The sequence below is a fragment of the Syngnathoides biaculeatus genome, chromosome 5 (assembly GCF_019802595.1).
Source record: "Syngnathoides biaculeatus isolate LvHL_M chromosome 5, ASM1980259v1, whole genome shotgun sequence".
Taxonomy (NCBI): domain Eukaryota; kingdom Metazoa; phylum Chordata; class Actinopteri; order Syngnathiformes; family Syngnathidae; genus Syngnathoides; species Syngnathoides biaculeatus.
This window is the reverse complement of record NC_084644.1, coordinates 25,455,694-25,468,039: the sequence shown is the minus strand read 5'-3', so window position 1 is coordinate 25,468,039 and position 12,346 is coordinate 25,455,694. Positions and strand designations below refer to the sequence as shown.

At 41.7% G+C, this 12,346-nt stretch overlaps 1 protein-coding gene across 1 annotated transcript in view; it reads right to left on the bottom strand.

The window, feature by feature from the left end:
- Window positions 1–12,346, bottom strand: part of LOC133500774 (RNA-binding motif, single-stranded-interacting protein 3-like) — a 162,706-nt gene that overhangs the window by 17,305 nt on the left and 133,055 nt on the right. The window contains exon 9 of the mRNA XM_061819889.1: window positions 4,876–4,972. Coding sequence (XP_061675873.1) covers window positions 4,876–4,972 — 97 coding nt within the window. The remainder of the gene's footprint in view (window positions 1–4,875; window positions 4,973–12,346) is intronic.

Sequence of the window (12,346 nt, the reverse complement as noted above, 5' to 3'; positions counted from 1 at the left end):
TCTGGTATACCCCATGTTTAGTTGCGGTAGAGGAGAAAGTGGGCCGTGTTGAGCCGGGAAACTCACCAAGGAGGAGCTGATACTTGGTGCCATCTGAGAGTGAAATGGAGAGACCGCTATAAGTCGCCTTGTTGCGGACACAGGAAACCGAGGAGAAAGTCAGTGCATCCACCACACGGCCCTTTCTTCACGTCCACCTGCACCCCGTGGCCACAAAAAAAAATCAGTGCCGAGGAGAGAGAACGAGGCATCGGCAGTGACAAAGTCCCATGTAAAGCGCCGACCCCGGAAACACAAGTCCACAGTCTTTATGCCATACGTGCGGACAGGGGAGCCATTAGCAGACAGTAGAGGTGGCCCCTGACTCCCGACAGTGTCGCACAGGAATTTGTGCCCGGAAAGGGTGTCCATGACGAAGAGCAGCCGGTTCTTCCCACCCCCGCTCACGGGCGCTACGGAGCACGGGCTTTGGCGTTTCCCCACCGTGTTGTAGCTGCAAGAGGCGCAGCACCTCTTCACTTTCGTGCCAAAATGGGCGTGGAAGTACTACAAGCCTGTGCCAGCGTGGCCATCGGTGGCGATGGGGCTCCTGCTGGATGGCACCCCCCGCACCTCAGGGGGAGAAGCGCTGGGTGCCCAGGAAGAAACGGTCGATCGGTCAGTGATCGAACTGTTAGCGAGCGCTGTCTGGACATGTGGTGGCATGTGTCTGAGAAACAGTTCCATGAAAATTCATTTGGGCTCCTCCGCGCCCAGCAGGTTTACCAACATTTCCATGTGTTCGGAAGGTTTGCTGTCCCCCAGTCCATTAATAGTCAAAAGACGTTGGGCACAATCTGGCCGTGAGAGCTCGAAAATCTTGAGGAGGTGAGGCTTGAGCCCTGCATATTTATCTCGGGTAGGGGGAGATTTGATAAAACTCACTGCTCTGCCCGCCGTTGAGCTCCCGAGGGCTGAGACAAAGTGGTAATAAGGCACAGTATCATCCGAGATCCCATGGAGGGCGAATCGAGCCTCCGCGGACTCTAGCAATTTGAGGATGGCGGTTGCCATGTTCGATTCAGTCTCGGAAACGCTGGGACTGACGTTGTGGTCACCAGTGTGGCGCAGAAGAAACACAGGACACAGGAGCAAACCTCATTTTATATCAGACATCGACAGAAGGAACCCATTACGGGATCAGAATCACACCTAGGGGCAATGTCCAATTCATGTTGCATGTTTTTGGGATGTGGGAGGAAATCGGAGTGCTCGGAGAAAGCCCACGCAGGCACGGAGAACATGCAAACTCCACACAGGGAGGGCCGGGATTGATGAATCCAGGTCCTCAGAACTGAGAGGCCAACGCTTTCTAGCTGAGGCACCATTTTATGTATGTATATATTTACATACAGTATATACTGTATATGATAGAATTATTCATTTACATGTATTTGAAATATGTGTGCTTGTTTTCATGTGCTTGACTGCCTCAAAATTAGCTGTTAGCTTGAAGAAACTTGGTGAAAGCTATCAAGACGTCAGAACTTGCTGTTAAAATCATTGAGTATGTTCACTGCGTAGTGCCTAGTTCCTCTGGCACATGAATCCCTCATCGTACTAGAACATTGGACCTCGGTGGATCACAAATGAAATCACTCTTCAGTTCCTCAGTAGACTAGTTCGGGACTGAATCACTCAGTCAGTTAAGTCCCTCCTCTTCCTGCATGGCGCTGCATGAAACTGGCTGCCTTTTGGTCATTCGCTGAAGTACATGACAATGGTGGCGAATTGTAAATCAGTTCCCTGCCCCCAACCACCCACCGTCCTGCACGCTGGCTGCTCATTGGTTATTTGCACTTAAAAGAGTGAAGAGTGAGCTACAAAGAGTGAGAAGGCGCTCACTCAGCCGCACCATTTAAAGGCACAACACACCACAGCACTCCAGGGTGTGACATTCATTCCTTTATAGTCTCGTTTATTATATTTTTATATTTATATTCTACAGTAAAATACAATAAAGAACAAATTTTCTTTATTCAAAATACATCCAAATCTTTTTTTGAGGTAGTTGAACACATTAACACCATTTCTGTTTATTGAAATAAGGAAATTTGATTTACGAAACACGTGATGTGAGACATGAGCATGGTCATGGAAAAAAAAAAATTCTTAAGTCAAGTGAAAGTTTCTGCCTTTATAAGAATAAAAATGCTCAGCTTTGTTTGGGGGTCTATACTAACATTTTATGTTGTAGTCTGGAAGGAATGCACTTGAAAAGACTGAGAGGCAATTATAACACTTTCCGCCTCTCATTCAACTAAATAAGGCAATCAAATTATTTAATCTAATTAGAATGAGCAGCTGCCCCAAATTCTTCTGCTGTGAGAGTTTATAAAATAAATAGTGAAACTAGAATTTACTAGAAAGTAACAGAGTAGATGTCAGAAATGATGCTGTAAAAGTTGAAATATTGACATTACAATTAGCTTGAATGAATTTGCTATATGGAGATCAATAAAGGGCATCTTCTATTTTATTAATTCATTAACTTCCTCTATAATACTCCATAGTCCTGCTGTTTCTGCATTCTGTCATTTCTAATTAAAAAAAAAAGGTAATTCAAACAATTACAAGTATGCCAAATAGTTCAGGTGTTACAGTAGATGAAGTATAATTAAGTAAGGGAAAAATATCTTTAATCATTTACAGGTGGACACACCCACACCCATGCACTCAAACACACACACGCACCCACATACGCGCATGTATAGTATAAATCACTGATTTCCAATCACTGGGAACACAGCATATGAATTTCAAGTGTGCCTTGAGAAATTGTAGTTTAACATCCATCCATCCATTTTCTTTGCCGCTTATCCTCACGAGGGTCGCGGGGAGTGCTAGAGCCTATCCCGGCTGTTAACAGGCAGCAGGCAGGGTACATCCTGAACTGGTTGCCAGCCAATCGCAGGGCACATCAAGACAAACAGCCGCACTCACAATCACACCTAGGAGCAATTTTAGAGTGTCCAATTAATGTTGCATGTTTTTGGAATGTGGGATGAAACCGGAGTGCCTGGAAGAAACCCACGCAGGCACGGGGAGGACATGCAAACTCTACACAGGCGGGTTCGGGATTTGACCCGGGACCTTAGAACTGTGAGGCTAATGCTTTACCAGCTGAGCCACCGTGCCATCTTAATATAACATGTCCCCCCTAAATATCTTCACAAGGGTTGCGGGAGGACTGGAGCCACTCCCAACAATCTTCGGGTACTGGCGGGACTGGTTGCCAGCCAATCGCATAGAGACAAGCAATCATTACCACTCACAATCACACCTCGGGCAATTTAGAGTCTCCAATTAATACATGTTTTTGGGATGTGGGAGAAAACGAGAGTGCAGTGAAAACCCACACAGGCACGGGAGAACATGGAAACTCCACAGAGGTGGGGCCGGGATTTGATCCATGGTCCTCTAAACTGTGAGGCTGACACTCTAAGCAGTAAACGCTGCCTTACACACCCCCAAATATTTTAATATTTTTTAGAAACAAACAATGTAGTGTGTATTTGTTTAACTGGCTATGTAGGTGAAAGCAAGTAAAGTTAGGCACACACCAACTGAACTGAACGACGCCAAACAAATTACAGTTGGGGACTTTGAAGATACACACCAGAACTCAGCATTTTGGTACGAAAAGTAACTTTACATGACACCGGTGCATTTTGAAGACGAAAGACAGCCTAGAACGGGAGAAAACAAGGAATGAATGGAACCAAATAGTATAAAAGGATTCCTTTACCTACTCACTGGTGAGGCACAAAGTTAGTGTTCGTGACACTGTGAGACAAGTTTTATCAGAATTTTCCTTGTGATGCAATGTTGCTAGGTGACCTTTTTTTTCATCTGTCATCAGCTATTACATTAGTTTGAAGACTAAAATAATTATTAAAACCATCAGTCACAACTGCAACTAACCATTTATCTTACTCCAAGTGGTGCACTGAGGCAACTGGTCATTACTTTTAACAAAGTTAAGACGTGCTTTTGTCCATTGCTGCCATTTGCCAAAAACACTTTCTTGGTTAGGTTTCATCACTTCATTCATCGTGGCCGCAGGACTACAGGTATCAAAACTGGGGACCGCAATTTTAAAATTTGAAAGATTCCAGGAGACTGAAACATTAGTCTCAAGTTTCAATCGGTTCTCAATGCCATCCCCTGATAATCATTATCATTTTCTTGGTGGCATTTTTGTTTGGTGTTTTTCTGAGGATTTTTTTTTTTTTTACATAAAATGTGTGCCTTGCCTAACTCTAATATTACTTCTGGCCTATGTGCCTAAACCTAATCCTAAACCACCCCAAACCCTAACCATAATCCTTAAAAAAAAAAGTCAAGTTTGTAAGTTACATCTTTTTTATGGCTCACTTCTTACACAGGATGACCCTCCTAGTTCAACTGCCCTATTAATTGGTTCTTGGGATGACACCGGACATCCACAGCGTCGAGGTGTAGAGGCTTTGGCTGGGAATTGAACCTATACTAGGGACTTGAAAGATAGCGATGTGAACCACTGGAACTACAAAGCCATGGTTCCGTAAAGGCAAAACAACAGTGTCCAGTCAGGTTGCGCAAGTAACGCCCTTGACATGGCCAAAGCCCTTGAAAGGGTCTTGACAGTGGGTGGGGTGGGAGACAAAGCCATTTCTCAAAGTGACAAATTTCAGAAAACACTGTAAAATGGTGTCATAAAAGAAGACATAGCATTCCAACATAAGATGTAATCTTTATTAGAAGATGCTTACTTCACTCAAGATAATCTTGACCGTTTCAGTAAATGTTTTTCAACATTTACTATTCATTAAAAGTCAAAGAGGCTACACCAACCTGATACGTGGAAACAGGAGAGGCAGCGATGAAGGGTGTGATAGACGTCTGCGCAATCATCCGATTGGTGGAGATGCTGTACGGTGATGAGTAGAACCTGCAGAGGCAAAAGAAAAAAATAACACTATCAGTACAGCATTATTACATTGAGGATGTTTCATAAACCAAAGATATAGCTCGCTGTGAAACACAAAGACACAAGCAAATGAATTGTGCTTTTTTTCTGTTAACAAAAGATGAACACAGCTGATGAAAGGGATCAGTAATCCCTTATTAGAGTTGTCAGGGAAACACTAATTTGTCAGGTTTGGTGTGTGCCACACCAAAGAGAATTAAAAAGAAGCTTAAAATCGAAACGCTGCACACATCATTTATCACCTTTGGTGCCATGCATAAGAATACATTACCCTAATGTGTAAGTGGGAGACATTTTCTAGTACTGCCCTTTATGTTTCCACCCACACATATTCCACTTCACACAGAAAAGACTACGCCTGTAACATACTGTATGAATTCAACCTTGTATACTTCTCCCCCTATAGCTTTGTTTGCCTGTAGGATTTTCCTTTCTTTCACCGCCAAATCCCCACTCATCAGCTAATCAAACCCACGGCCAACTGCCTGTTAGAAACGTATTGGTGTAGTGTTGGAGCTTCAAGTGCTTTATTTGTCATTGTGTAGCTTGAAAGGACATGTTTCATCTGCCAGGCCATGTTTCTGCATTCAATCGATGCCCAAGTGTCTGCTGAGTGAATAATAGAGCAAAGCAGATGAGAAAGAGTCCGACCCCCTCATATGAAACATAGATGTGATTCTTTGCAAGAGCACTTGCCAAAATCATCTGTTGCTTGATTGGGAGGGAGGAAAAATGTTCCATGTATTTTGGTTTTCTTTTGTTAAAAGAATAAAAATGGGCATGGATCGCTAGTGCTTTTATATTTTTTTCACTAGAAGACTAAATAAACAGTGTCAAAATAACATAAAAATACATTTTATTACACTATATTTCAAACGTAACATTGCCCGATCATTTTCGCTTCGCAATTTATAAAAGTGCTGCTCACAGCTACGGAGACTGTCGTAGTTTCAAGGTTGTAGTCACTAATACTCTTAAGGGGCGGCAGAAGCTCATTATAAAAGTTAAAGAGTTCTGGTGCAGAGCAAGTCCTTGGCGAGATGCTATTCTGTATCCCAACATCCTAATGTCTAGTGCCCTTGAGCAAGTCTCTGCAAAACCTCAGACTCAGCTCAGGGACGCAGCACTGTTTGCTTGTCCATTCACTGCAACCGCCCCCTACTTGCATCCCTTAAAGGGCTACTGTCATGAAATGGATGATTTTTAGGTTGTTATTAATGAAAAAATGGTAGCTGACATGGACCCATGCTTTTTTTCACCACAAACATGATTTTCACGTATACAGCTTTTTGTAACTCCCACCATGAAAATCCTCTCGAGGGATTTGTTTTCGAGAAGAAGCAGGGTGTGATGTAAATGACAGCGGCGCTCCCAAGTGGACTCGTTTGTTTCCATTAGTTTTACCTCCGGGAAGGTAGCTCGTCGTTCCTTCGTGTTAGCCAAAATTCCGGCTCGTTGCATTGCTGGTCATTGCTTGAACACTCAAGAGAATGGATTTACGCTTCATAAGTTTGCAAGAGACCCGGTTCGTTGTGAAAAATGTATTGCACAGGTGCAGAGGACGAGAGCTTCGTGGGTTCCAAATAACAGGTAGGTTTGTATACAGCTACTAAAAAAAAACCCACATAATCGGTCTCTCATAACGTAACAAAAGAGCCGCGTACGAAATATGTCGATGTGCGCGTCAGGCGGCGACTGGCTGCTGCGCGGATGGTGGTGAATCTGAAGAACCCAGCCAAGAATGCCTGACTCAGCCGCGTGCGCGCAATAATGCGCCCCGGCTCGACGGTGTTCATTGAGTACTGCGGCGGCTATGAAGAACCCCCTGAAAGCAGCACGGCTCGGCTCCATTATATGCCACCACGGCTCCGTCATAAGCCACACCGGCCGGATGCGATGACCCGCGATGGCTCATCTCTGCCGCGGAAGTGGATCGGACAGGAATGCGGTTTTTCCTTGATCGCATATCATCTGGATATGGCTCGAAGCAATAGTGTAATATTGCGCCGGTAACTTCACTCGGTTGTGTGGTGTTCTCCTTTTCGAAAGCTTCCGTGTCAGAAGGGGCGCGTTTGTCTCCCATAGTTGGGGTGCAACGCGTGTTTTCATTGGCGAATGTCAGGGTGACGTCACGGACGGAGGATGAAGCCAATATGGCAACCACTTGGATATCGTAGAATGACCCTAATGCAACTTTGTGCGTGGATGATGTGCTCTCAGCTCACATTTATTTTTTTGTATAGACATTGAAGTATAATATCTATTTTAGAATGTTTATCGGGATGACCCTTGGGCTTTAATGTGTGTTGTCGGTTTATCTGGGTAGTGTGGAACAAAAATATACATAGGAAAATAAAAATATTATTTGCCCTTAAAGGTCTTGCATGATGGCTATTAAGACCATCGCAAAGTGACTCTTTAACATGGACTGAGTTTAAAAGTGTCAATTTCATTGCAAAAAACACGTTAAGTTTCCGTAGATGATTTTAATTCATAGTTCACATTTACTGAGTTAACATAGAGACATCCCACATACTAGAAAAAGTTGGTTTACCAAAATATGTCTCCTTTAAAGTGCAATTTCCATTTGAGGGATTTAAGTTCAGTTCAGCGTCTGACTAATTATAATTCATTGACTCTAAAGTAAAAGAATAACTGGCCTACTTGGAATAGTTTGAGGGAGACTGGACATTTTACATGCCAGCTACCTTTTATTTTTTGTGTTTTTAAACAGTTTGCCATCTTTGAGGTAACAACAGGGACAGCACCTGTTGAATGTGTGGTGTTAAACTGTAGTTTTAAATTAACATGTAAGCGTAAAGGAAGTCATTGGATCCAGTCTTGTTTACAGGTATAAGTTAAAATTCGAAATTTTATTTTCTAGATAATAATAATAATAATATAAATTGTTAGTGCAAGTCAACCTTTAAGAACTTGGCTTGTGTACATATTGTGGTTGCAGATTTAAAAACGGTTGATGACACTAATATTACTTGTAGGTGGAAAGGTCTGCTTGCTCGATGAGTGTTTAAAAAAAAAATCCACACTTAGATGGGAATAGTGTTTTGTACTTTACCCCTTACTACCAAAACACATCAACAGCATTTGAATATTATGTCCGTCATCCATTTTCTGTTTTTTTTTCGTGTTTGGAGTCCTCAATGCATTTTAAAATCGTACAAGTGTACCATTATGCACATGTCTGAAAAAGAGTATTTACTCCCTAAACATAGAATTGAAATGTATCTTCAACTGCACTCAAATTACATTTTAGATCTACTTTTTCTGACGGGGTATCATCATCTGAAAGTAATTGTTTACATGTAGCATCTTTATCTAAACTGAGATGACTTCAAGATTCAGCAACAAGGTAAACTGAGGATAAAAATGCTTGAATAGGTTGGTTCTACCCCATTGCAACACCAGCACACATGATTTCACAACTGTAATAGCTTTCCGAATCCTGAACCTTCTGTGTGTTTCACATTATACAGGTATATGTTTGCGTGCTGAAAGCACAAGCCGTTTGAAACATTGTGTTGTGAGATGCAAACCTTCAGGTATTTTTCAACTGTGGTGGTTCAGGCCTGCTGGATGTAGTCCCCCCGCCCCCCAACTGGCAGGGATAAGAACACACTGTAATAGCTCCTCACACGCCACCCCTCAACCCCCACTTGCAAAATCTACCACCACCCATTTTTGTGCTTTCCTAACAACAACTACAACTCTGTACTATCAAAGACAATGTTGTTCATTTGCTTGACAGCAGAAATAGAAACCTCATGAATTATTAGGACAACACGAGCTCTGTTGACAAGGCTCCGTTTTGGTTCATTTGCCAGCCACTGCCTGTGTATTTTAGGTGTGTTCACTTAATCTTCAATTAAGCTCCTTAAACATTGGTCCTCAAGACAAAAGAAATCAATACATGTATGATTAAGAATGATAAATGTATTGGCTGTAAGTATTAACACTGTACCTTTCCCAAAACAATTATAGAGCTCTAAGTGCAGTTATCATAGTGAATGAAGACGCTAACAAGAACACTGTAAGAGTGTTTTTTAAAATATTTTATTTCTTACCTTCAGCACAAATCATTCTTCAAAATGTTTACTTAACTTTTTATTTTATTTAGATCTCAACATTTAGATTAAGGTCAGTCAGTTATCGAAGTTCAGAAGATTATTTTATGCCATTTTACTTTTAGAAATTTTTTTACACTGTTAGCGCAGAGTCTATTAACTCCAGTGGCCCTTCATATGAATGTTAGTGTGTCAGTAATCCAGCCGTCCATTTTCTTTACCGCTTATCCTCACTGGGGTCATAGGTTTTGTGGAGCCTATCCCAGCTATCTTTGGGTGAGAGGCACCCTGAACTGGTTGGCAGCTGATATGATCAGTGATCATAAAAGACGGAAAACGGTAGTTTCATAATACATGTTGGATAGGGTTGCCACCATCTGACCGAGATACGGCAAGATTTTATGGCAGTACTCAGACATAGTACAATTTTGAAAAACCAAATTTGGTTCAGGCATAAGGTAATCAAAGGTCAATGGCATTCTATGTTGGTTTTTACCCTTGCCACTTAACTGCATAAATTTCTCTTCTTCTGATATTATTACGAACCGTGGATGATGAAATTCCTAAATTCAATGTAATTGTATGATGAGAAACATTGTTCTAAACTGCGAGACTATTTCCTGGAAGGGAATTGTATTTGGAATTGTTCACACATTGGTACACATGTAAAATTATTACCGCAACTAGCTGCAGACATAGTTTCACGGTCACACGACACTTTGCAAATCCTCCAGACAACCTCTTAACCACTTTCTTTCGTGTACTTATATTTTTATATTTTACCTTTACCTTTGCTATGACTTTTCGAGACGATTATAATTTTTTAGAGGCTCTTCGCCTATCATGCAGTCTTTGCCTCCAAAACTCAGACCAAATAAACACGAATATGAACTTGTTCACCACTTCCACCTTTGTCCTTGAGAGGCTATTCATGGTAGAGGGATGTGCAGGCCAACTAGAGCAGAATAGTTTCTTCACTGTGGAAGAAGATAAAGAAGCGGAGGAAAGCGGATTCTTGGTCAGAAATTGAAGAGGAAACCACAGAGCCAACACATGAGTGTGGGGATTTTGAAGGTTGGGACTATGACAGGAAAAGTTCAGGAGTTGGTTGACACGATGATTCGGGGAAAGGTTTATAAATTCTGCAACCAAGAGAGCAGCTGGAAAGGCAGTAAGGCTAGAGATTTAGGGGGAGGATTTGAAATATATTACCATGTTGTGGATGGGAAGAGAAATGGGGAGGGAAGGTGTTCAAGGAAACGTTAGCTAAGAATGTCTTGGAGGTGAAAAGAGTATCAGACCAAGCGATGAGGCTGAAACTTGAGATTGAGGGTATTGTATATAATTTGATTTGCGGCTATGCCCCACAGGTAGGATATCACCTAAAGAGAAATTCTGGAAGCAACTAGATAAGGTAGTTCTGAGCATCCCAGACACAGAGAGTGATGCGATTGGTGGAGATTGTAATCGAGATGGTGAAGGAAACAGGTGATGATGAAGTTATGGGTACGTCCGGCATCCAGTAAAGGAATTTTGAGGGACAAATGGTGGACTAAAAACATAGTTCTATATGTAGACAAGAGGGATGTACTATACATGTTGATACACTATTTCCTAATGCATTGCAGACTGTTATGCTTTCTATTAAGGTTGTACTGCGTGATGACTTTAAATACTCTCCCCCATTTACCAATGAGAAGTCGAGAAAATCAGTACCACATTCCCACAGTATTAATCTTTTGCTGTGCCTACAGCCACTCAAATTATAATACAGGTTCTTCCCGACACAATAAAATACTACTACAGTATGAATATTCGAGGCACCGATCATCCCATTTTAATAAAAATTGGTCAAATGAATATTACATCACATTCCTCCAAAGCTTTGCAAGACAATTATCTTATCAGAGACCATAATCTTAATATGATTTGTCTTTAAGAGATTTAGTAAAAAAACCAAATGAGTTTTTACCACCGAATGAGGTATCGCCCCCAAACTTTGTAAGTACAGGGAGTTCTCGGTTTAGGACGGTCTCGACTTAAGTCCTTTCGACTTTATCACACCCCTGTCTTGTCGACCATAATGTCCCCAGTACCATAGTGTTTCTGCTTAGCTAATGCATATTGCTGAACTGTGTTTGTGCGCTAGGAGTTTATTTGCTCTTTTCGCCCACCTTTTCACACATTATGGCCCAAAAGAAGAACGATGTTTTTTTTAGCAATGCTGGTCCAGCCGAAGAAAAGCAATGCCCATGAAAACGTCATCACCATTCATGTTTAAATCCCAATTTAAGAATTATTACTACTCTTTGGAATTCATCTTAAGTACATATAGGTCAATTTTACTGCTGCTTGTTCTATCTCATCCCTCACTTGTCTCCTCCTCGTTGCTGTTTGAGTTTTGCACTGACCAAATGGGACAAGACCTGAGGTAGACTCAGAATTGTGGGCATGGAAGATTCTGCTCCAGCCAACCAGGCCAGGTCCTGAGGGAAAAACACCAAAGGCATCTGCCCTGTAGCAGCTTTTCTCCTTAAACTGACTCTTATGCCATCTTATTGAACATTGTACAGCGTCTTGCCATGGTAATGAACAATATACAGCTTCAGACTATGTGATAAATGTTGCACACTCGATATCCATTGCAGCCTGGTCATCCTCGAAGTGGATCCCCGCCTCTGCGGTCCCTTTTTAAGGTTTCTTTTTTTCCCCAAATGCAGTTTTGAGTTCTTCCTTGCTCGATGCAAGGTTTAGATTGGGGGATGATGTTAGTCATTACCAACTGTGGCCCTATGAAGCCCTTTGATAAATTTATGTGATGGATTACTTTACAAATAAATTTGACTTGACTTTCTCACGCAGTTATTCACAAAGTGATGAACCTCCCCCATTGTTGCTTGTGAACAACTGAGCCTTTTATTCGCAAACATAACACCCACCTGTTTCCAATTAACCGCTTCACCTTTTATGTTGCAAACGTGCTCCCCCCCCCCAGTCCTTTGTTGCCCCTTTTTCACATTTTTTAAATGGGTTGCAAGCATCAAATACAAAATGAGAGAATAGCTGCCAAAAAACAAAACCATTCATCAGTTAGAACACTAAATATATTGTCTTTGTAGTGTATTCAATTGAAGACAGATTGTAAAGGACTTGGACACCATTATATTCCATTTTTATTTACATTTTCCACAATATCACACCCTCATTGGAAATGGGATTTGTATATTAAGTGTCATCGAGTGTTATACAACAT